The sequence below is a fragment of the Triturus cristatus genome, chromosome 12 (assembly GCF_964204655.1).
Source record: "Triturus cristatus chromosome 12, aTriCri1.1, whole genome shotgun sequence".
NCBI classification, from domain to species: domain Eukaryota; kingdom Metazoa; phylum Chordata; class Amphibia; order Caudata; family Salamandridae; genus Triturus; species Triturus cristatus.
This window is the reverse complement of record NC_140595.1, coordinates 67,897,718-67,924,068: the sequence shown is the minus strand read 5'-3', so window position 1 is coordinate 67,924,068 and position 26,351 is coordinate 67,897,718. Positions and strand designations below refer to the sequence as shown.

Below are 26,351 nucleotides of genomic sequence, written 5' to 3'. Positions count from 1 at the left end.
CTGCAACAGCCTCCAGGACCACAACTTCCAGTGTTGAACATCTAGATGTGCTGTCCCCAGTGCTTAATGTGTAAAATAATGAGTACCACTACACAAATCTCTGCTCAGAAGCCCATCTCCAATGCAATTAAATATTGGTGCACCGTATACCACATTTCATTCGATATTGTATGGGATATACTACTCTTTTTTTTCAACCCCCTTTTGAAATGTGCAATATTTCGTAATGCTGTGCAATTTAAAGTATTTTTTTAACATAAAAGATGAGCTCTGGACTGAATAATAGTTTGGTTGGTTTTGAGTTCTGAGCTGTTGTCCCCCACTCTACCGGCCTGAGAAGTCTGTAACTGCTCATCTCGCCGCCCCCAACCCTGTGAGTCAAGTTCAGAAAGGGTTATACTTGGCCCGGTGTGCACAGCCATAGTAGAACAGACCCCAAAACACCAGTGGTGAATGACTTCAGCCACCACAGTTCAGGGCGAGTATCCCCTTTTTACCCAGAGGTTGCGCAAATGGGGTCTGACAACTTTATACCAAAACAAGTACTGGAATAAGTACTCAGGAAGGCACCGCAATGAGAGTATTCATACTCACTGCCCCGTTCCTAGGTCAGTTCTGCTATCACCGACACCAGCAGTCGAGCACTCCACCTGAACACTATATCCCATGGCACCTTCGCTGCACGCACAGCCGAGCCACGGATATCACAGACTGTGGAACAGCAGGAGTATCATTGGCCCAAGTGCAAGCAAGGATTATGGCCTCGCCTTTGATAGCAAAAACCTTCCAGAATTCCAGGACAGTGGGCCCTGACACACAGGGACCCGGTGCCACTGCACCAGCTGCACAATTTATAGCTATGATCTTAACCACAGTTTGTCTCTTTTTACCAATGTTCACCAAACCCTGCAGCTGATATAAACTTGTATTAAAGTTTTTATTTCACTCAGAGTGGAGCTACTTTGTATCAATGTTCACATGAACTCCTTGAGACTCTTTGTATCCATGCTTACATTTGCACAGAGACTGGGATGAGTTGTGACAATATTCACTGTTCCTACCTGGGCTGGGTAACTTTGTATCAGTGACACATGTCTTATTCATTTGTATTAGTAACACATGTCTTATTCAGGGCAGTTTCTTTTTATCAAGATTCAAACTTCCTGAAGATCAGTAGACAAGACAACATTGCTCTTGAGCAGAGTCGATGGCTTCAGGTGTGGCTCACCAGTAATCTTTAGTGGGGACCTGGACTTATTTTTCCTCATCAGACTTTGACCCAGAGCAAGAGAGAGAAAAACACAAAAGGCCAAAAGTCGTCAAGAAGGATCAAGAGAAAGACAAAAAAAAGTGACAAATGGAGAAAGGAGGTATGGAAATGCACCTGCAAGAATGAGCTAAATGTGCAGCGATGCCTGGTGGTGCACGGAAGCAGCATAAGGAGGAATTAAGACTAGGCACCCTTGGTATTTAACACCCCGACATTTAGTAATTCAAGCAGTGGGAGCTTCTCGGCAAAACTTTGGGCCCGGCACTTATTCTTTTAAAACATAACCGCAGCTCTTAAAGTGCTTAAGATTTTATCCGATCATGCTCCCATCTTTTTGTTTCCACCCAATATCTCTGATCAGAGGATTCTTAAGCTATATGAATAATGGGAAAACTGTCGGCTAAATCTGTGAATAGAAGCCCCTGTGGCTGCCCTACACGTTTCCGAGATAGGGCTTTGCCGTTGGAAAGTTGAGAATACTGCCTTTGCTCTCTGGTAAAATAGACTAAAGGCCTGTGATAATAAGGTACCCTGTACTACATGAAAGTGAGAAATTGCAAGAAATAATCCATCTGGAAACAATGATCTTAAATGCCTTTATGTCTCAGATACCTCAGATGAATGACTTAGTAAATCGTCGTGTTAGGGGACCTGATCAGAGCTAATGGCCATGTATAGGGTAACACACTGGAAGCCAACTCGGTGATGCGGCGCACGCAATATAAATTGTTTTGTTTATTTATTTATTTACTTAACTCCGTTCGGCCGTATGCTGGAGTTTACTACCCTCCACCCTGCCCCTCCCCCGCCGCACCGCCCCGCAGCACTCCCTCGAAGAGCCGCCACTGGTAAAAGTGTTGTCGAACATCCACATCAAGGGCATTGTCGAATACAAGATGCAGGCCCTCCAGCATTTTGCAATTCGCTAAATCAACTGAGGAGCATGATGGGCGTGATAATTATCTTTTCAGCCGCAAAAGGCTGTACAGTAACAATAGCTGCCTGCCTCCTTCTGCCGCCTTAGGAATTACAGGAGCGATCCTGTCTGTGGGCCCTGCGGGCATGACGTTCAGAGCTTGCATTCTGTGGCGCGTGGATCCAGAGCTTCACGCCAATAGCAGAAGAAAGGGGAAATCAATGATGTTGAAAGAAAGATGAGAAAACAAAAGTAGCACTTCACTGGCAAACTCTATAAAGTGGCGCTAATGTGTTTGATTGTAAATAATACCAATCCGGTCGCTTTGTCTTGATATATTTATTTTGACAGATTTGGGGGGGGGGGGGGGGTCATCCTTTTTTTCCTCTGTCCCGAGGCTGCACATTGGATGGGTAAAATATCTGAAAAAGATGCCATTTTCAGCAATGCCCATTTTTTTTCTTTTGGATCCATTTCACAGGGAAACGAATGTAGGAAAGGAGAGGAAAAAGAGAGTAAGAGCCGAATCTTAAAGTCACCGTTTTAGGCAGGTGAGGGGAGAAGAGATAGAGAGAGAGAGAGGAGAGAGAGAGAGAGAGAGAGAGAGAGAGAGAGAGAGAAAGAGCGAGAGAGTGCTAGCTCTGCCAGTGGCCTCAGTGACAAGTTGACAAATGTGAGCTGCAAGGGACTAGTATCACAGTAAGATGAGGGCTTGGTTTTGTGTCAGTGTCAAGCACTCCTTAGGGTACTTGTGGACTTTGTGGTGCTGGGGCTCATTTACAAGTTATTTGCATAAACTGGCCTCAATCTGCCCCTAAAATACACAGGTGATACACCACCTTTCTGAGTACTCTGTCTCTTAGCCACTCTGTGTGCATGTCTGTCGTCTCGCCACCTGAGAGCTCTGACTTTGCATAGTGGTACAAAGTAAATAAATCTCCATTTAGATGGAGCTGTTGTCTATGGCACCCATCAATATCAATTTACAATTTAAAGCCTGTAGCAAAAGCATTGGATAAACTAGGCACACTACAGAGAAACAACCTTGTTTGTTCTCCAAATCATCACAGTTGGCAATTTGGATAAAAACGCAGGCAGCTACCCTTTGCTGTGACTCGCATATTCCTTTAATATAATCTACGTTTTCTGAGGTCAATCATCAACAAACTCCCATGAAAAGACCCCTCATCGTCAGAAGTTGAACCATACCTGCAGAAGATGAACCTACCTGGCTAGATATTCTAAAACATTTCAGGCACTTCAGAAAATGCATCTACCTGCTCAACTTAAATAGAAATAGGTTTAGTGAAGGCCCCTGAAACCTCTAACTATTGAAATCATCCTGTCTTTGCCACATCATTGGAAGGTCACTAAATGGCAGACTTCAGAGTTAGTCTGGGAATCAGACGGGATATCATTGAAGCAGCGTAATTTAGGCTCCACACTCCATCATGGCACTTTTCAGCTTTTTGTGGTTCCCCATGTATATTAACCCTCAGCGAGTCCAGTGAGAGTGCTTCATGTTTTCCTTGACACACATTTCTCATCAGAGCAACAGGCTCTGCTTGCAAGGAGGTGGGTCCAAACTGGACCAGTACCCACAGATGAGGGCAAATACTGCACTCTCCAATCACATTATACGGTGGCCAGAGTTGGACTGGGACAGAAAATAAGCCAGGGGACCAAAAACAAAGTGGCCACTACAAATGCATCAAACAGCTAAAAAAAAGTGGCCCACATTGCAGTTTTGAACTTTTGTAGAAACTATAGGTGTTTTGTAATGTATGTATGCATTTGTGTTTGCTACAAGCAATGTTTATGGTAATATCAGTGAAAACTTGCAAACCAGACTCACAAACCTCCCAAAAAACGTCCCACACACTATCTTAACAGACCAGCCCCTCGGGCATTGCCTGATTGCCCTATAGGCCAGTCCAACCCTAATGCATACTGACATTCAGTCAAACTTAACTTGATCATTTTGGAGCACAAACCATTTCTCCTGCACCACTACTGAGAAAAATGTCTGCGAATCACATCGTAAGTGGGCTCCTTTATGTAACATGCTTGTGTCGTGTGTTTGTAACCCCTGGTGGAGAACTCCATTTAGCCAGTGGAGTTTACGGAGTTTTGCCTACTTCGTGCTCCGTTTAAGAATGCGGAGTTCAGGCAAAAAGCCGACTTCGTGGTGGAGCAGAGTTAGCCAGCCCCTCCACCCTCCATGATTTAATTATTTTTTAAAAAGGCACTCACCTGCTATGTGTCAGTGAGCAGGTGAATGCCATGTTAGTGAAGAGTCAGATTAAAAGAAAACATAGGGTATTTGTAAGGCCCTCTCGTTTTAATTGCTGGATGTATCTTTAACTGAAGAGAAAAGTAATTCCAAGATGGCCGCTATGTTTACTGACCTTCTGAGAATAGTAGCGGATGGGTTACGAGATCTAGTGAGACTTAAGTGTTCGAGTTCTGAGGAAGTGCGTTCTACCGCGCACTTCAATTTGACTAGAAACCAGAGAAGACGTAATTTCAGAGCGCGCTCACCTGAGTTGCAGTTGTGAAGGAGCGCGACCTTCTAAATTCCCTCCGTGGATCTATGAACTTCGGGAGGGGTACCAGTGTAAATACATTTTGAGTTTGAATTCAAAGTGTCGCGTCACGGCAAAAGAGTTGTCCGCCCGGGGTGACTAATTCCCCGAGTCACCTTGACGGAGTCACCCGTTCGAGCAGCCCCAACTCAATCTACCATAGAACGCTGCGAGCAACTGCAACATTTCCTCATCTCCGGTAGGCAAACCCGGGATGGTCAGAGAAAGTGCGAGTGAGAGAGCCAAACCAGAACATTGAAGCAACGCACAAGTAAGTAGAGAATTTTATGATTAAAACTGTTTACAATCTGTTTGGAGCGCTACAGGAGTTCTACAACAGCGCTTGCTCAGGCTTCTTTTCCCTTCCTCCCTTGCGAACTCACCTGCTCTGTCCTACATCCTATTTACCTTACCCTGTCCCTTTTTGCGCGTAATCCTTAGAAGCTGAGCAAAAAGAACTCAGACCAGAAACTTAATGAAGTGACTAAAAACTACGAGAGAAGTCTGAACTCAGTATTGACTATTGTGAGTCCTACAGTTAAAAACACAAACTTGTCAAGATTTGAGAGACAGAATACAGGTAAGAGATAGGTAGATAGAAATGAGAGTAAATAGTTAGATAGTAAGGCAGAGCTGTTAACTGTACTTGTATTTCCTGTGTGCATTAGGTATCACCCGCTACGAACATAACCAGTAGCCAACTTAACTTCTACAGAAGAAGAGCAGCTACTCCTGCAGAATCTGGTAGGGGGGAGTACAGGAGTAGAGAGAAAGAGTAATAGAGAAATTAGTCTGTAAAGAGCAGATTTGAAGTGTTGTCCCCTTCTGTGCCCTAGGTCTTCAAGAAACCACTTACATAAGACGAAGAAGAAGACGAGGTCCAGCACGAGTGTCTCTTCTCTGTCCCATTCCCCTTTCCCCCTGTCTGGAACAGCTGCATTTACGCAGTGCGTTCTGGAAGGTGGGCATTGGGTCTAGGCTGCGTTCTGCCTCCATGGAGAATCTGGAGCATTCCTGTCACTATGGTGTCTCCCGGCTTCCTCCTCCTCATGATGATCTCTCTCTCCTCCTTGTTCTTGCCGCCCTCATCCACGGAAACCCTACTTTGTATGCGCATGCCCGTGTGCATAACATACAACGTAGGGGGTTTCATGGACGAGGAGGAGAGAGAGACCATGACGAGGAGGAGGCAGCCCGGAGTCGCCACAGCAGGAACGTGCCTTTTTAAAATAATTAAATTAGGGAGGGTGGAGGGGAGCGGAGCAGAGTTCCACTGAGTTTTTTTCCAACTCCATGGAACTCTGCGTAGTGGCACTCCGCCTTCTCTGCCCGGGCCTCGTGTTTGGGTCCATATCTGTTGTTCATGGTACCTGGCTGTTGAATGTCTTTTATGTTCTTCAAGGTTCTTGCATACAGCACACAATCCTGGTCCCATGCCAGTAATCCTGTCACTGGAGCAGCTCCTTGTGTGGACCTTAGATATCCTGTTGCAATTTCACCTTTTCTGGTATTTTTATTTTATTTTATTATATTTCATTTTGTGTGACCCCTGCTGAATATCTCATGGAGAAATAAACATCAAACAATTGGTATACAAAAAAATAAAACATCCACAATACAATGAAGATGTAAATTTAAAAAACAAATAAAGTCACATAACTGTCCTCAGACCCTCAAACCCTTGGCATACTACAATTCAAATAAAGGGATGGGTCTATATGTGAAATCTAAGAAGAGGCCAGTTACAGAAGAAGTGGAAGGGTAATCAAGGGTAATCGTTGGGCAGCTACTGGAAAACCATGAGTTTGGCTTTTGCACATATTGGGAATATCAAAATGTAGTATCCTACAGAAGATGACTCTGGGGCTTGGACCCACTAGCACAAGTCAGCACAATGCCACAAAAAACAGGATGACTAACAATCCTGTGCTATTGTGCTTGTCTTACACTAGGATGCAGAATGTTACCATATAGCAAACAAACACTCTCAGACACTTTAAACATGCCTATTTGAAAGTGGAATACTCTGCTAAAGCAGTTTCCTTTGATTTAAGCCTGAAAAGGAATGATTACAAGTAAAATAAAGTACTGCAATAATGCTGCAAAATTTTAATTTTTGTGCCGCAAAATTTTAATTTTTGTGCTGCAAAATATGAAAATCTATGGCACGGTATCCGGGAGGTCTGAAAAGGTGTGCGATAACCACTAAACACTTAGATACCAACAGCATTAACTGATGTAGTTGGATGTTACATTCTACCACATTCTATGACATATCTTAATATAAAATGGATGCATACCACTATTTTTTCATTATCAATTATTCAAAGAAGATTGTATTTGTAAAAAGTTTATACTTATTTATAGAGTATTAAGGGGTCACAATTCATGTATATGGACCTATTTACAAACTATATTTTGAAGTACATGAAATAGTATTACAGTAGTACTACCCATGGACTACAAAATGCTATTAAAAAAACTTTGTGCATAGAGTAAGCCCCTGTTTCACTCACATATGTGTGCATTTCAGTAGTAAATGAGGAAGAAGCAAGAGAGAGAGAGGTTGGAAACTGGACAATTCTTAGGGCCTGATTCTGTTGCGGTTAGGAAGGTCTCCTAACGGCATTTGCTCCGTCCAAATTGGATCGGGAATGTGTCTTTCCAACCAACTCGGAAAGGTTTCCAGTCGACCGAGTACGATGCGAGTTAGGCGTTAGGAATATCCCAATCCAAATCCGATGACATTTGGAATGACTGAGCCGTACGGAGCAAAACTGTACGTCTCTACGGGCCGCGTTTCCAAACGACCGAGTACGATGCTGAATTTGGACAGCCTTTCTGAATCGTGCCATTCAACTCGAATCGGCAGTCGGAATCAGACCTTGGGGGCCCGTAATGGGCCCCCTGCACCTGGAGCTTCACAATCGGGCCCGTGGAGGTACCCATGGTCTTCCTTTACAAGCCATGCAAGTGTGGCAGGCACCGGGGGGTGCCTGCCACAGGATGCCCGATTTTCCCCAGCCACCCCTTTCTTCAATGGGAGCCTTAGCATTTGGTCGGAGCAAAGGCTCCCATTGAAGTCAATGGGAGTTCAACCAAATCGTATCTGGAAGCATCCAGATGCATTGTACTCGGTTGGTTGGACTCTACCGATCAGATTCGGTTGGAAACCCTTCCCAAACCCATTCGGTCGGGAAGCTTTCCAAACCGCATCAGAATCGGGCCCTTAGTCTTACTTATGAGGGGTTTAGAAATATTTCAAGGGTTTAGAGATGGACATGCTAATATGAACACAAACCCAGAAAGGAGTGCTGTTCACTTACTACACTTCTAAATTACTGCAGTACTAAAGCTAACAAAACATTGGAGTGAGTCATACCATACGATTGGTATATATGTGTGTGTGTGTGTGGGGTGTATATATATGTATATCTATATACACACACACACACGCACACACCCACACACATACCCTACAAGACTACTGGAAGGTCTCACAATGGTTGTATGATGTTATCAATTATGTAATTTAACATGTCATGAGTGATGTAATATGGGGTTAAAAGTAATGCCATGTCATGAGCACAAGTTATATTTTGCTCAGTAAATTATAACTAGATACTTGCAGCATTTGTCTGGCTTTTATATGCTTGTTTTTATATTATTGCGACCCCTAACTATAATGCCACTTTAAACTTTGTTCTTTCAGAGAATTTCTGTTTTTTTCAGTCATATCCACTCAAATCCCCCTCTGAGTATAGCTTTTTGTCATGCATGCCTTGGGGTTGGCCAAAGGGCTAGACCTGAGGCCAGGCCCTGAGCCCAACCCCCTGCGGAATGCCAATGCCCTGCTGCGCCCGGCCAATGGCCTTGACCAGGCTATTTGCACAGCCCCACAAGGACGGCCAACCCCATACCACACCCAGTTTTCGTCCCTTCACCGACAGTGGTTGGGCGCCCCACAAAGGAGTTCAATTCCCCACCATGCACAGCAGTTGGTATGCTGCAGATCTTGGCTCAACCCCCAGCTGGAGGGCAACCACCAACAGACACACCGCACATTTTTCTTGGGTGTTTATTTTCTTTTCAATTTTTTAGCTTTACCAAGGTACCACAGCTGAAGATCCACCTGCAGTACCGCGACATGGTAAAAGTTTCACTTGCTGACGCTAGTGTGTTCTCACAGTACCCTAGCTCCTTTGGGAGTCGTACAGCGCTATAAGGGGCTGCGCTGGGTCTCATGGGAATTCCACAGGATATGCCAAACACATTTATTTTTTTGAGTCCACAGTAGTGTTTCCTTTCACGCTTCCACAGAAATGGCAAGTGTGTAAGGTACCGCTACCCGGCTCCCTTATATGTTTTCTAAACTTTTGGTTCTGGACACGGGACAGAGTCTTGAGAATGTAATGGCAGCTGCAACATTTTTCTTCATGTTGTTGCCAGTCAGTCAGATCACTTGGTCCTGCGGGATCGGTCCCTCTGAACGGAACCAACCAACAGGAAAAAAGCCCTCTCGGCCGATCGAATCAATCTGTTTTTTAAATTACGGGTCTGCGAGACTCTCACAGGACAAACTGTCCAAATATCACTGTAGTTTAATCCCTTCATAACCACCCAGATTTACACAAAAGAATGAAAAGCATGCTTTCTGAGAAAAAGCTCAACCTTTATGCCGAATTTTGTATGATTCTGTTCAGCCATTTTTATCTGTATCGCTTCCTAAACTTTTCTATGGGAATTAATATGGGAAAATTATGTTTTCGGAATGTTAATTTTTCCCTGCCCCGGCTCGACGGATCACCCTGAAGCTTTCCCAGAAGGAGCTGAGGTGGATGAACTCTTTTTGGGAAAGATTTGAGAAGATTCATAACACAGCAACCTAAGAATACTTGTCGTAACTTTACACTCGTAAATCCTGATGTAGGAATCTTTACTGCTGGACTACAGGGGGTTGAGACAGGGATGTTTACAATTAAGTCTACACTTGGAAATTGTGAAGAGTAAAAAAGTGTAGAGTTGCATCTATGTTTAGTTGTAACATATACGTGACTAAGTATACAGATGTATATTAACATTTGAGAATGGCCTCACAATGTTTTACATTTTGGTTGATGCTAGTTATGTTCTTAACAATTACTTGGTTGCAGCACAACCGCCAACATGTTTCGACCCTTTCAAAGACTTTCTCAAGGCACAAAATGTTGTGAAGAACCTTAGTCATAGCTGCAGTATTTACTAGTGTATCACTGGTGGCTTTAGGAATAGTTGTGATGTGTCCAGTGTCTCTCCCTTTCTTGTTTTAAGAACCCTGTGGTTAATACTTAAAATTGTGGAGTGTTCAATTGCTAACATAATGATATTGTCGTTAATAAATGAAATTGGCAGGGCTGCTGGAATAAATATATTAGGGGTCACTGAGGTTTATGATTGGGCCACGTTTAACAGATATTTAACGGGAAGCTATCCGAACTTGCCCTACCGATTTCACGCTGAGCATTCATGACCATTTATTAACATCAATATCAAACTTCAGTTCCTCATTACACGTTAGGCTGCATAGGTGATCTAATTCCCACAGATGGTAAAGAATATTACTCTGGAGTGAGTTATCAGCCATGTGTGGTAAATTCCTGCTGTTTCGACTTTTTAACTTGAAAATGAGACATAACATGCGGCATCAGTATTTAACACACCAAATTCAACATATTTTACCTTTCTTACCAGCCTTTTCCCCTGATAGATCTCACCAGTTTTGACCTGATGGACTTTTTCAGAGGAAAACTGCTAGGGGTAGGATAATTATCACACAACTCGTAATAACAGAATTTAGCCCTCGTAATCAGGGCAATAGTCACTGAGCATCTCTGACCCAAAACCTAGTAAAATAATTGTGCATGCTTAAGGGTAGGATTTAAAGAAGCGCGATAACATAACAAACATAGAGAAGCAGTAATATTGCCATGTGTTGTTCTCATCTGCAGGTGGTAGCATGACTATTCTCAATGGGCAGTAATAAGATTGGGAACAATTGCATTAATATTGCATATCTAAATGTCGTGTGTGTGTATGTACAAAAAAAAACACACCAGAGGATTGACCAATCTGACTTTTTTAGGGGATTTTACTTTTGTCTCATACAAAACATTATTTCTGTCTTAAATCAAGAAACATATCTTTGCTTTACAGAGGATAAGAAACACTAAACTTCCCCAAAAACATATTTTGAAAGCATTTCATGAGACAAAGCCTAAAACAGAAATGATCCATTTTGATAGCTTATTATTATAAAAACATTTCTAATGAGAATAGTTTTACATTCTGCACCTTTCTAATGAAGTGAAAAAATTATTGCATTTCACATAATATTTGGAAGAGGCTCATCTTAAAAACAAAAATCATTGTTTTGTCACTACTAAAACTTTCAGACAGGGCTCGAATCTGAGGTTTTGTAGCAGAATTGTTACTGTATGTTTACCTGTTGGTACATAAAGTAATTACATTTGTTGCTCCTCAAGAGTGTTTTCACCAACTAGGCTTTGTGCTTTCTCTGCCACCTTCAGGTGATGAGAAGATACAGTTTCCAAAGATACTGGACTGGAATCCGCAGCCATGGAGTCCGATGTGACTTATGCTGATTTGAAATTCAACTCCGAAGTGGAGCGGCCAGCTAAGCCAAAATCAGGTAAAGGGTACGATGACGGAATGCAGAAGCTTACTGGCCTGTGGGTAGGCTTCAGAGTAGGTTATTGTATGTGAAACAGAGAACAAGTATAGAAATATTACTTCATTGTGTGCAGTGCTGGTGTTTGTGAGTGTGTGATGGTGTGTGAGTGTCAGTGTGTGTGTGTGTGTGAGGGAGAAAGAAAGAAAGAGAGAGAAAGAAAGAAAGATAGAAGATGTGTGGGTGGTTGTGTTAAGTATGTGAATGTGTGTGATGGTATAGAAGATTGCCTTATTTAGAGTTTGGCAGACAGGTAACACTGTCAAAAGTTTGTGACTATCCCTTTCGACATATTACAATTGCTGAACATCCACTACATTTGTGACGGAGTATTCCTTCCAGCAAACGTGAAATAAGACCATCTCATATTACACCGAAAAAACCCATAAGAAAAATACTTCCCTGATGTCAACAGTGGAGGGATACCCTCAACCAATTATAAAGTAAGGTGAAATCTAAATGCTATTGGTGGGACCAACACAAGATTACAGGAAGGAACCATTGAAGTACGAGCAAGGAATTGAAATAGAGAAGAAGGCCATCAAATCATGAGCAAGGGCAGACCCGAAGGTCACCTAAGAATATGTTGAAATATTGGTTACGATGTTGTTTGTAGGACACAGCTAAAGCTGTCTGTAGGGACAATGTAAAAAAAGGAACTTGAACCTCATGTCTAACAGAGGTCTGCCCTTTCCACTGCTAGCCAAACTTGTAAATGACTCATGCTCGAGCTCTCTCCAGCAGTTCTTATGAAATGTAAAGTCTGTATTCCAGTAAAGAGTATGGAGTGCAAACCGACATGCAAATATTTCTGTACTAAATTACGCTTATAAAGCTATTTGGACATATATATTACATTTATATACATACAAATAACATAACTTATAATTGCAAATTGATTTGAAATTCACAAAGGTAAAATTGCATTCATAAAGGGATATACTTATGGGTAATATTTCCCCAGTACACAATATTATGATGCATGATTGAATATTATTTTACTCTGCAATTGGTTGGCTATATGGAGCCCTCTCAAGACACCGAGTGAGAAAATTCCTTTTCTGTGGACTGGGTGCGTGGGCTGAGGGATTCCTACAAATTTGCTTTGTGGAGAGAAAATAATTGTTTAAAAGTACAGGTGCAATAACTCAAGGGTTTTGTCACACAATCAGTTGTGCACTAGGTGCAATTTCGCATACAGAACTGATTTTGAACATAATGGGAAATCATCCAAATCTTCCAGTGTGCTTCTGGAAAGCTGCAACTGTGGCAAGTAGGGTTCCATAAGTACTCTTAAATGCCTCTATGGATTCTAAAAACTCAGCACACAAACAGGGAGTAAACATACATCTGCAGATTCACGCATATTGTAAATATCAAACCCATATAGGGAAGGAAGGAGAGAGGGGGGAAGAAAGAGAGAAAGAGTTATTGTATGGATTATAAATTCCGTTAAAAGTGAGCCTACTATTCCACATAGGACGAGTTCTCCACCTGTACAAGGTTGTGCAGGTCGAGCAACTCCTTCGCTATTTCTTGTTTTTATCTTCTAGTAAGTAGTTGGACTTGCTTGATATGCTACCCTTTCATTCTGGCCTCATCCCTACCTCCGAGTAACGTTTCTGGCCCTCTTGTATATAGGTACAAAAGGAGATTTTCAAAGTGGGATGCAGGTTTTAGTTGGTTACCTGTAATAATTTCATCCACTGAATCAACTTTATATTTGGAAACATCTAGGGGATGCGGTTACGGGTTTCCACCCTTCAAGCCACCTCTTTCTCTATTCAGCAGTGGTGTTGAACCTTATTTTCAGGTAGCTGTCATCCATCCCTGGTGATGGATTAAGAGAAAAAAGCAAAAAAGGCGGAAAGACCGTCTGAATTGATCATGATAATTAGTTGGGTGTGGTTTATGGTCTACCTTTTATTTCTCACTGTTCATCTCCAGACTGGGAAGAATCATATGTAAATCAGCCTTGGCCCTGCTCCATTAGTAATATTCCAGCCTAAAATACCAATCCACATCCCCTTTAAATGGAAACACAACCAACCCCATACAGGTTTTGGCCTTATTGGGGGGTCACCAGTGAGTTAAAACTTGAGCCCTTTATGACTGACAACTTTTCAGACCCCTCTCACTTACTGCTTTACTTAGAAAAACAAAAAAGTAGTCGGTGGAATGTTTGAAGTACTCTTAGCCACTGTTAAATACTCAGGTGGTATTTTTAGACAATGATCCACTCCAAACAGAGAGCAACCAAATTCAAGTCAATCGTGGCCTTGCCCTAATAGGAACAGTCCAATACTAGCCACCAGGCCAGGTTGAATCTGAATGAGAACACACAGATACCCCAATAGCGTTACCCATGCTGGGTCCCCTGGCACAGTCTGTGAGAGGATGACGATTCTCCAATTAATATGCAGAGAAAATCTTGATTTCATTAAAGACAAACGGAGGCTAACATTATGCAATGACTTTTCTTTGCGGCCCAAACACGCAGCCCTTTAAAGAATGTCAATACAACATAAAACATAAGAATGATACTAAAACACTATAAATACACAGCGCACAGCCCCATCCTCCTCGTAGGCTGCGATGACACCAAGGATTAGACATCTCGTGGCTTTCCGCTTAAGCCTTGTTATCTAAAGAATCAAAAGAAAAGAACTGTATGTTAAAGATATTCTGAAAAAAACAGTAAAACACAAAAGCAAGAAACATCTTCAGTCAGCATTACATTAACTCAGGAAAATAATAATATTCAACCCTTACTCCTCAGGGTGAGGAGGTGGTGAGAATGTTAGCCTCTGTCTGTCTTTAATGAAATTAAGATTCTCTCTGCATATTTACTAAAGAATCGTCATTTCATTACAAGACCGGAGGGTACCACTTTGCATCTTCAAAGCCATGTAGGGCTACTCTGCTAACATGCTCCACTGGTCTCAAGGAAGATTTTGAGAACTTGCTTGCATTTGACCAATCAGCTGTTTTAAGTATTTCAGGTAGGGATCCCCCTGCCCAGAATACTTTACTAGCCACGGCGCCCCTAGAAGAGTGTGCCCCATACCCAGAGAAATCTACACCTGCTTCATACGTAACGTGTTGAAACCATCTGGCTAAAGTAACTAGAAACTGGTGTATATGGTCTAACATATGAGATCTGAATTCTGAAATCTTGCTCTCATATACCTTTATTCAACTAACCACACATAATTTCTCACATTCATGGGAAAAAGGATAGAATATAGACTCTGACATAGTTTTGGTTCTCTTCCAAATATCGAAGTGAACGCATTCTGAAGAGTAGAATCTATTAGAAAGTTCTAACGCTTTAATCTCTGAAACTCTTTATGCAGAGTAAGGTCGCAGGCTTCATGGAAATTTGCTTAAGAGAGTGCAAGGCATTATCAGGCCAGGCCGTGAAGAGTTAAAAAATTAAGTGGACAGGATTCGTAACGAACTTTAGGGGGTCTTCTTAATCTAACTCCTTTCATTACTCTCTTAATTAGGGGGTTACTACCTATTGCAAGATTATTAATCAAGGCATGACCTGATGAGATTTCAGATCTATAACAATTGGTAGTGCTATAAGAGAGACCTGAATCAAAAAGATGTGCTAGATAGTTGACTATCTGTTGGAAAGAGCTTTCCACGGGATCCAGATCCCTTTCCATGCACCAACTACACAATTTCCTCCAAACGTCCCTATATCTCATCCTAGTTCCTGAAGCCCATGATTCTTCCAGTAAGCTTTGAGCCCCTCCCGAAAGGTCTGAATATCTATCTGATCCCCTGAAATCTCCCAAACAAGAAGGTTCATTTTCACTTCTATGACCAACGGGTGTTCCTCTCCGTCTGGACCTTGAAGAAGGCCCAAGTATGTTGGGATCAGGCATGGGAAATCCACTGCCAGTTCCATTGCCCCGGGAAACCAGACTTGAGATCTCCAGAAGGGAGTTACTAGAATGAGGGTGCATGACTCTAGTCTCACCTTTCACAAAACGCTCGGTATCATGGAGAATGGGAAAAATGCATAACCCTTGTTTTTTCGCCAGGACTGAAGGAAGGCGTCCTGCCGTTGCGTTGGGATCTGGTCTCCAGCCGAAGTACGCTTGTACTTGGGAAGTTAGTCTGCTCGCAAAAAGGTCTATCTGAACTGGACCCCATATCTTTTGAATTAATGCAAAGCCTTCTGGATTCAATTTCAGTCGCTGGAATCGTGGAGAAAATGAGAATTTCAGTCTGCCTTGATATTTTGAGTTCCAGGTATAAAGTCTGCTCTGAGAGTGATCTTTTGTTCCCAACAAAAATACCAGATCTATTTTGCTATATCCGAAAGTGCTTTGGATTTCGCACCCCCAGACGGTTTATGTGTGAGACTGCTGAGAACTTTTTCAAACTCATAGGAGCATTTAAACCCACTAACATCTCTAAGCAATTTATGTGTAGGGATTGTTCCTTCAATGACCATCTCCCCCCAGTTTCTAGTTTGTTTAGGCGGGCTCCCCAGCCACGGTTGCTCACATCTGATTCTAGGGTAAAATCTAGAACGTTCCCGAAAATGGTTTTCCTGTTCCAAGTGCGGAGGTTCTTTAGCCACCAAAGTAGATCTTCCTGGGCATCCTCTGATAGGGTTATTAAGTCCTCATACCATAAACCCTTTCTCAAACCCAGGGCATTCAGTCTCTGCAGGTCCCTGTAGTGGAGGGGGCCGGGCAAATATCTTGGATAGAAGATGACAGAAGTCCCAGGACTCTCGCTAGATCTTTCAAAAGTATTGAGTTTTTGATAGGACAGCAGACACTTGTTTCTTTATTTTGGTTACTTTTTGCGGGGAAGAATTAAATGGGATAAAATCGTTATTTACCTGAAATCCTAAGAATTCAAACTCTAACTATTTATTATAAATCATAATTTCAGTAGGAGGTCTACAGCCCAAGACAAGTGTTCTTGAACCTCTGTTTTGTCATCAGACATCAAAAGTATGTCGTCTATGTAAATAATTAGACAAACACCTCTCTCTCTGAGGTAGCTTACTACCGGACGAAGGACCTTGGTAAAGCACCAAGGGGCTGAGGACAGGCCGAAGGGTAGGCAGAGGAACTGATAAAGAGTTCTTTTCCAAGTGAAACAAAGGTACTTCTGGCTGTCCTTGTCCATGGGTATTGTAGCATAGGCATCTTTGAGGTATAATTTTACCAGCCAGTTCGTGACTTGTGAAATGTCGATCAAGAGAAGAATCCCTTCCATCTTGAAATGCCTGTAAGTTAAGAACTTGTTTCGATACTTTAGGTTTATGACGGGACTCCATCCCTTGTACTTTTTGACTAGAAAAATTGAACTTATGAACCCCTTTGAAATCACTGTTAAAGGTATCTTTACTAAGGCTCCTTTGTCCAGCATCTGGGAGATCTCTAGGTCTATTAGTTTTGAATTCTCTGCGTCTAAAATCATCTCTCTGGGTCTTTTGTGCTGAATTGGATGTTTCCAAAAATCTATTCTAAAGCCCACAATTGTTTCTAGTACCCAAGGATCATGTGTAATCTCTGGCCAATTGTGTGCAAAGTGTCTCAGTCTCCCTCCCACCTTTGTATGGGAATAGGAATTCGGGCTTACCTTGGTAGCTTTGGTTTGAAGATCTGGGTCTGCCGCCATGCAACCTTGAGTTTCTCCCTTTCTGGGGATAGAAATTGGAGTTTTGGCGATAACCTCTGTTATAAAGAGTGGGGCCCCTCTGGTCTTGTGGGAAGAACTGGGACCTGTAGGAACCGCGGCTGACAGCCAGTCCCCTCCTGTCGGCCCTTCCAAAAAGTGGGCGTGCCCCAAAGACTCTGCGCATGTTAGACTGGGCTTTACTAAAAGCGGAAAAGGTGGAAACATACTTCCCCAGCGATTTCACAAAATTGTCTCCGAAGAGGAGTCCCTTCGTATCACCCATGTCCTCCCTAGAGAACAAATCTGCCAGTTTGGGATTCGTTCTCAAGAGGCCTGGCTTCCGTCGCTCAGTAATCAGGTCAGCGTTGGCATTGTCTAATAAACAAATGGCTTGCTGGGACCAGCCTCTCAGTAGGTCAATATTGACTGTCATATTACTTGCCCTTGCCTCTTCTGTCACATGTCAGAATCCGTATTATTGAGCCATGGACATCTATGAGTTTGTCTTGTCACTGTTTCAGATATTTTTCTATCCCTTTCCTAGGGTCCTTGCCAAACTTGAACAGGAAGGTTATCAATTCCGTATCGAGGTTGGGGGTGTTACATACCTTATCCTCAGTGGAGGGTCTTGGGCATTTATTGGGCAAAAGGTTATGAGTTTCTTTGTCCAGAGATTTCCTCACCCACTGACTTAAGTATTTATTCATGTGGCCCATGGGCCACCATTCTGTGCTGCGTGGGTGCCTAATGGATATAGGATTGAACATTTCCCTGCCTAGGGGGTCTTTAATAGTCATGGAAGTAGAGGGTTGCTCCAAGTCTTTGCCTAGATTCTCTAGGGTATCGTAGCTATCTTGTGGATCGAAAATAAATTCATCCATGTCCATCTCTTCATACTCTAAAAACTCAGATGGTGAGTTAAAGCTGTCTGCAATATCATTTGTACCATGAAGGTTACTTCTTTGTTCCATGCCGCTACGGGCAACCTTTCTCTGAACCCCGATAGGCTGGGCTTTATCTTTTGTGCTGCAATGAGCACCATAATCTATTCTAGCACGAGGGCTACCAAAATCATTGGCACGGGTAGAAGCTTCCTCTAAGTGTTTCCTCTTGTGGGAATCTTTCCCCCTTTTAAGGGGTTCTTAGGTAATAGGGGACTCGCCGTCTGAGAGAAAAGTAGATCTCCTCGATGGGGGTCACCCTCTTCCTCTTGGTTAGCGCGGCGTCCGCCGCCTCTTTAACGGAAGACCTAAGTTCTTCCTCAAGAAACTTCTTAAAACTTTCCCCCATAAGCACTTCCTTAGAATGGTGATGTGGGTTGTTTGTATCCATTGAATCAGATAGACAGACTAAAATAAAATTAAAATTGATAAAATAGCCCTTTGCAAGGCTTACTCACTGTTTATAAAGAAGGATAGAAGAAGGGATATTGTTTCCCAAACTTGTTAGTCTTGGAATAGTCAGAATTGATATGCTGGCAATTTAATTGTCAAAAGAAGTACAGCCAGTATGTATTTGCCCAGCATTAGAGTAGTGCTTTTAGAGAGAGGCCACTAGGTGGTGTCAGGATGAAACTTGCTTAAAATTAAGGGAATAGGTACTTTCTTTGCCAAGGAGGCGTCCGACTCGAAGGAGGCACTCGAGCGGGGAGCTGTCACCAAGGTAACATGCCTGAACGGCAAGGAGGCCTCTTTGTCAGGTTGCTATGCCCCACGTCACTAAGGACGCGGGCCCAAGCAGGAAAGAGCCTTCCCTCGTGTCTCCTAGGTAGTTGCTAGGAGACGCAACTCACTTAAATCCGTGATTTCGTCCATTCATTCTCTTTTTTTTTTATTAAACTCAAAAATTTACAAAGAATTAAGCTGTTGGACTTGGGAGCCCGGCTCGTCGGGAGCGCGACCCGCCTTAAATTACTGATAAAAGCAGGCAGGAGGCACGGGGCTCGATCTTTGAAAAAAGATGGAAGAAAATTACCTTTGGAAACTTTTAAGGTAAATGGCCTAGATGAAGCTTAACAAAACGCTTACCTGGCCCCACCATAAATTGGATGGGTTTAAAACCTGATAGGACAATCCTGAAAGGAAAAATATTGTTAGTTAGAATACTCTATGACAAGTTTACACAATGAGATCCTTAAGGAAAGGTAGAAACAAGTTGAATACTTGGTATGAATAGAAAACAACCAGTTACTAATAAAGCCACAACAAGGACTAATACTTAGCTTGTTATCAGGAGCAGTGAATAAAAGAGGAGGATGGGATAGTGTTTTACAAACATTCTTATGTATTAGGATGTATAGACATTCTTTAAAGGGCTGCATGTTTGGGCAGAAAATAAAAGTCATTGCATCATTATAGCCTCTGGTCTTGTAATGAAATCCATGACTTGCACATCTGACGCACTTAGGGCGTCACACTGGGAGAAGCAAAAAAGTGAGGGATGAAATTATTTATTTAGTCTTAACCACTAGTAATTTGTCTGGTGGCATTTCACTCCATTTTAATCAGGTTAAGGGCTTTTTTGTTCCTTCCGCTTCTTCCTTTATTGGGGAAGTGGGTTGAGACAGTTCAGGGGCCACCCATTCCTGGGCATGGCGGCACAATCTTTTTATGTGACATCTCGAAAAATCAGTGCAGTCAGTCGCTATTGGAAGACCTATTGTGCAACTCCACTCGTGTGGCAGAGCTTGTTAAATATTGTTCAACAGGTACCTTCTGGAAGCCTTATTTATGTCTAGTGCTTCATTGGCATTATTGCCATTCACCTTGCTGCCATGTTTAATCCGATTTTAGAAGCTGGCTTCTTTCCTCAAATCTGGAAGGAGGTGACGGCGGTAACTCTTACAAAAAAACTTACAGTCATTCTCATGGTTCTTAATAAAACAGGTCTATATCCCTGTTGCAGCTTCCTGCTTAAATGTTGGAGACAGCCCTGAATCAGGAGCTGTGTAGAATAAAGTAATGAACCAACCTGTTGGATACATTCCAATTGGGTTTTAGAGGTGGCCAAAGTACGGAGTCTGCAATAGTGGCTGTCACTGATGCCATTAGAGCAATGCGGGATCGACGGGGCTCTGCATCCCCGATCCTGCTGTACCTGTTAGCAGCATTTAAAACTGTGTCCTACTCTGCACTGGTGGCCTGCAGAGAGCAACTTGTTTTTAAAGGAAAGGCTCCAACCTATTTATTCTTTTCTGTCCATCTGAACATAGCCTATGTATGGCATGTAATCATTTCCATTGTAAATGCTTGTTGCTTTCATCTGGTGGACTTCAGAGATCTTTCCTGTGCCCCACCCTTTTTAATTTGTGTGTTTCTCTGCTGGCTAGTCTTATTCAGTCTTTTGGACTTAAGCTCCTTTCTTACGTTCATGACATGCAGATTATTGTTACCATCTCCGATGACATCCAACCTGTTGTAGCCAATTTTAGAAACTGCATGTGTGCATAGCAGCTCGATGAAATCAAACTGGCTTAAGGAGAATGGTAAAAAGACTGAGGTTCTGCTGTTTTGCTGAGATTTGGCCTTTTGGTCCAATACTTGCTGGACCTAAAGTAGTAAATGCCATTCAAGTGCCTTTCCATTCCACCTGGAATTTGGGAGTGGTTTTCGACAACTCACTACACCACTCCTCCCATATGAATAACGTCATAGCTACCTGTTTTGTCATTTTAAGGGCACTAAGGAAGATGTTTTGTTTAAACCCTATTTCATCACGAAATATAGTGTTGAGGGCCTTATTCTCATGGAGGTGGGATTAGGGGTGGGCGACAATTTCCGTTCCGCTCGCGGAAATTGCGACAATTCGACATTTTCGCGTTCCGCGCGGAACGCGAAAATGTCGAAATTTTCGCGATCCGCGAGGGAACGGAAATTGTCGCCTTGAGTCCTTTCCTGTCACAAAAATTAAGCCTCAACAGGAAGCACTTACAGATATAAATAATGCAGGGGCCCGAGTTGAAGCTCAAATTCAGTAACGCATTAATCAGCACAAAACATTCGGGAGCTAGGTCGAGGCTGGGCAGGTGTGCTTTTCTCCCCATATCTACCCTCAAAAATTAGCTGTGATCTTTGATGGAGCTCTGTGCAGCCATGACTTTCTAGAGCGCAATCCCCTTGTAGCTCCTGACACCAGAAGGTTCTGTCTCCTCGTCTGCTGCTCTGATCGGTCTCTGGCCCTTTATAAACAAGCGGCACGTGAACTGCATGGAAGCCCCGCCACACACACCAGCGGTGGGCAACGTCTTCCCACCCTTTCCCACACTATGATGGACAGCTGACTCGAGGGACCCCAGGGCCATCGGCGCCGTGGCAACGTTACAGACACACATCTGGTGGTCTTTGCATCCTTCATTTTCTCGAGCGCAATACTCGTGTAGAATTTGTGAGCGTGGTTAAGCATATGTGCCTTCTCCCCATTTCCACCCTGAAATGATAGCTGTAATCCTTGACGGTGGTCTTTGCATCCTTGATTTACTCGAGCGCAATCCTCCTGTAGTTCCTGTGCCAAGGCGGTTCCTTCTCCTTGTCTGCCTCAGAGACACTGCTCTGACCCTTTATAAACAAGAGGCATGTGAACTGGCCTAGAAGCCCCGCCCGTTAGGCCCCGCTCCTAACACACTAGCTTGCTTTATGAAACTTCTTCCCGCCCATTTCCCGCTATGATGGACACCTCACTCAAGGGACCCTAGCGCCTTTCGGCGCGGTGGCAAAGTTACAGACACACATTGCCACTGGAGACAACTCTTCTGGCCCTTTACGCAGCTGTAGTATGGGAAAAGCACTATACATTTACCCAACGAGGTAGCACTTACTGATTAGCCAGTAGAAAGTACTCGAGTTGAGTAGAGGTATTGCACAAAACGGTGGCATCTTCTTGGGTAAAGATGCAGGGCAGGATTCATTCTGGCACGATGCCCCTGTCACAAAATGTAAACCCCAACCGGTAGCACTAATCTCCGCGATCACGCAAAATATCGCGTGATCGCAGAGATTTTGTGCCGTTTCGAGATATTTTGCGAAAGGCACTTTCGCTAATTCTGCCCACCCCTAGGTGGGATTGCTGCCATTCCTTGTATTTGAGGTTGAGGAAGACACTGCAGTGTAGGCTTCAAGGGGCTCAGAAAGCATCAACTCGCCTCTTTCTCAATTTGCCTAGGAACCAGTTGGTCGCCAAAGAACTCCACATACTTCACTGGCTTTCTATCTGCAAAAGGGCCACGTTTAAATCTTTATTTTTGGCTCACAAGGTAGTGAATAATTCTGATCATAGTTTCATTACTGCAAGATTTTAGCTGTATATCCCTCCGCCTCTACTGAGATCTAGGGGCATATGTATCAAGCCCTTTTCCCGTTCGCAAACGGGCCGATTCTCAGAATCGGCCCGTTTGCGAACGGGAAAAGGCCTTTTGGGATGTATCATCCCAAAAGGGCATCGCAAATTAGAGAATCGCAAATTTGCGATTCTCTATTTTGCGATTGCATTTAAGGAATTGCAAATTGCGATTCCTTAAATGCAATGTAACAAGCACCCGAGTTGTGTGATTTCTCCTTAAGAAATCGCAAATTACCACCAACTTCAAGTTGCTGGTAATTTGCGATTTCTTTGAAAGATGCACTTTTTGGTATCTTTCAAAGTGCCATGTGGCGCACATACATGCCCTTAGGGCATGTATGTGCGCCACATGCGCGCACATGCTCATTTCAGGGGTGCATCAGGGTGTCCTTATGACACCCTTGCACCCTTGAAATTATTCTCAATTTGCGATTCTCTAATTGCGAATCGCTAATTGAGAATGTCTTCTCATTCATTCCTATGGGCCTCCTGGCCCATAGGAATGAATGGGAAGGTATTCCTCAATTGCGATTAGCAATTTGCTAATCGCAATTAAGGAATGCTAAGAAATTGCAAAACATTTGCAAATTTTTTATTACATCCCGTTTTGCAATTCTCAAATAGCGATTCCCTAAAAATCGCTATTTGAGAATTGCAAAAACGGAACTTGATACATATGCCCCCTAGTAACACGAATGAGCTGGTGGTTTCAAACTTTAAATTCAGAAGACGAGGTGGTAAATCTCTTTTCACCTCCTTCATGACTGAATAGTGGAACTTGCGGCCCTTAGCTATTGATCTTACAGAAAACCATCAATCTTTCAGGAAACTCATTAAGACGTTTGTCTTCTCTGTGATCTTCTCGTTCCTGCTGACTAGCTCTTTGCTCCAGCTTGCAGCTGCAAGATGCCTCTGAGTAGAAGTTGTGCTTTGCAAGTGCATTTCATTTCATTCCATAAGCGGGGCTACTGCTTCTCTTGCTCCCTTTTCTGATGACCCAGGCCTAACCTACTCCTCCTGGGCACCCTGGATTCTGATGCTGTTCCTATCCCTTTTCAGCCCAAACTGTGGCTACAGTTGTGAGACTAAAACAGGCAATGGAATAAGAGGGTCAGAAGAGAATCAGTGGGATAAATGCTCTAACTACAGACTCCCTGGTGTGTTTACAGCTACCAAGAACTCAAAAAATATACACAGGTACCACTTGCCCCAGCTGAAACCCACAACCTTCACACTTTTGGGGGCTATGGGTACTGCACTGTGTCCTTGTGTCTTTAAAGTCCAGCTGCTGACCTACAAACCAGCATTGTTGCAAGCCTGGAGAAGGCGCGTTTGTCAGTTTAACCCCCGGAGCTCCTTAAAGTCATGACTAATGCTATTGGCATGGAATCGCATCTATCTCCTTGACGCCACCGGGGCCTATTCATTGGAAACTAAGTGTTAAGATTACATTGGATACGCATATCCTCCCTGTTGGATTCACTATAGGAACCACGGACTTCAGTCCTCACCTTTAATTGATGGGTTGCCCAGTCCAGTCCTGATGAAGATCCGCCAGGCCGAGGAATTAATCGCCCTTTTGGCCACAAGTCGGATCGAAACGTCGACGCCCATTTAATCTAGCCTGGACCCCTAACCTTGTTTTCCACGTGCTATCCTAGAATTGATTTCTAGTCGGAACTGATTTATTATTAAAAACTTGTGTGATTATACTTGGGCCAGGTTACCCAAGGACGGTGATTTGTAACCGGTCCTCCCTTGTTTTTGCTTTGACATATCAAATTTCTTATATATTTCTGTTGAAATATTTCTTCTCATCACTTCACTCTCGAGCACTCTGTTTCATTGCACGTCTCCCTCTGGAGCAACCCCCCCTTTTTTCAAATTGCTATTTGTATTGCTTACTGCCTGGTTTTCACCAAATTGCTTTAAATAAATATATGGTGATCCAGAATATGGTCGTTTTTTGCACTTTTTATGTTGAGTACTTTATTCAATAATATGTTAAATCATAATCTCTGATTGATTCAAAATTAAAATATAGTTGCAGGACCACTGTCTTTTGTACCAAACATTACCCAGGTCCTTGTTTACTTTGGGTTACCCCGTTCTTTGAAATGATGACCTACAAACCATCAGTCCTGTAATGACTGCCTCAAAACTTTGCATGTTCTGGCAAGGAAAAGCCTCCATTCATGAACACGATTAGCACATCATTCCAGAGTACATCAAATGCAGGCCAGCGGTAAGACATAAAATCAGTGATATAATACCACCATCTGGATACATTCTGGTGAAGGAGCGCCTTCCTGTATTAACTGTATATATTTCAGTGAAGAATTTACCAGAATCCCGCTGCTTAACTAGTTATATGTTGATGAGTGAACACCTCCTGCAATATATAGATATAATCTAGTGAGGGAATGCCTTCCTGCATTACCTGGATGTACTCTGTGATGAATAGGAATTACGACTGAGTAGGAAAATAGCAAAGCTTGAGGAAAGACATTTAAAAAGCTTTTCACATTTTTTATTTTATTGTTTCCTATTGCTTTTTAAGGTAGCATAGTTTGTAATAATAGTCATCAGGGATTTTATATTATTTGTAGCTGTTTTCAATTGATTTTTAATATACTGATTCTTACCATAAATTCTCATTGTTGAAATTTTTGATTTTCCATTGGGTGTCAACACATAACTTTTCCATAGATTCTTGCTGGTGACATCTTTCATTATTTGTATTTCTTACAGATTTTGAGTTTGACATCCATACCCGCTTACCTTTTACTTAAAGTTGTGTTGGACATTGAAGTTCCTTATACCTTACTGTATCGTTGTATTGTTTACTTTTAAGCATTGCAACTAAATGCAGTTTCTCTGAGAATTACTTTATTGCACAGCCCACAACATTAAATACAAGGTAAGGTTGTATTTTGTATAACCTGTTTATTTGCCTGGATTGGCCTATTTGGCATTCTCAATAGGTCGGTTTCTCACAGTCACAATATATGAATCATTAATCCTATTGAGTGGATGGATGGGTCTCAAATGTCTTTTGCAAATGGAGTTGAATCTGCTACACATTTGCAATTTAATGGGTTTTCTTGTCTTGGCTCTGGATACTCAAACCCTCATGCATTAGTAATTGGAATCCAAATTGAGTCAAAGATTGTGTTCTCAACAAAAATACTGAATTTCATTGGAAGAGATAGCGTATAGTGTTTGCCATAGTGAATTGAATCTCAAGATAAGAGGTAAGGAAGTAAAGAGGCATACTACCAGCACTATATTGCATGCACTATATAGTGTGACAAAAATATTGCATCCACTTTAATGACCTAATCACTGCATTACATGCTAAATATCAACAAGCAGATGTCGAGTTACGAATAGTAAATATACACTCACATTGATGATTTAGTGGTAGGCAATATAACTGATTCTGTTGAATGATTTTAGAGTCCTTGAAACAGTGCCATATGTCTGTTAAGAAGTATCAGAAGTGCAAAAATCCTCAAACAAATTGGGTAGAGGTGGATGAAAGTGGATAAAAGGAAAAGTCATTGAAAAGGGAAGGTTTGAGTGGTGAAATGTGGAGAACTTAGAAAAAAAAAGGAAAATGTGATGAACTGCATAAGAAAGTATTACGTTTGAGGGCTTTAACCAGAGCACCTTTTCAAACATGACTGACATCCTTTTAACATTCAAACATTCAAACTAATGGTCGTTCTTTGGTTTCAAGGTGCCAGGACAGACTCCCGGGCTCAGGGTGAGAATAAGAATTCACCAAAAATCTTGGTAGCCCTATTGTTGGTGATTGTCCTTCTGGTGGCAGGATTGATTGCTTTGATCACACTCTGTAAG

At 42.5% G+C, this 26,351-nt stretch overlaps 1 protein-coding gene across 1 annotated transcript in view; it reads left to right on the top strand.

Moving 5' to 3' along the window:
• The window catches only part of LOC146772513 (asialoglycoprotein receptor 2-like), a 59,189-nt gene that overhangs the window by 3,028 nt on the left and 29,810 nt on the right, over nt 1–26,351 (top strand). The window contains exons 2-3 of the mRNA XM_085637080.1: nt 11,338–11,459; nt 26,230–26,346. Coding sequence (XP_085493206.1) covers nt 11,387–11,459; nt 26,230–26,346 — 190 coding nt within the window. The 5' untranslated portion in view covers nt 11,338–11,386. The remainder of the gene's footprint in view (nt 1–11,337; nt 11,460–26,229; nt 26,347–26,351) is intronic.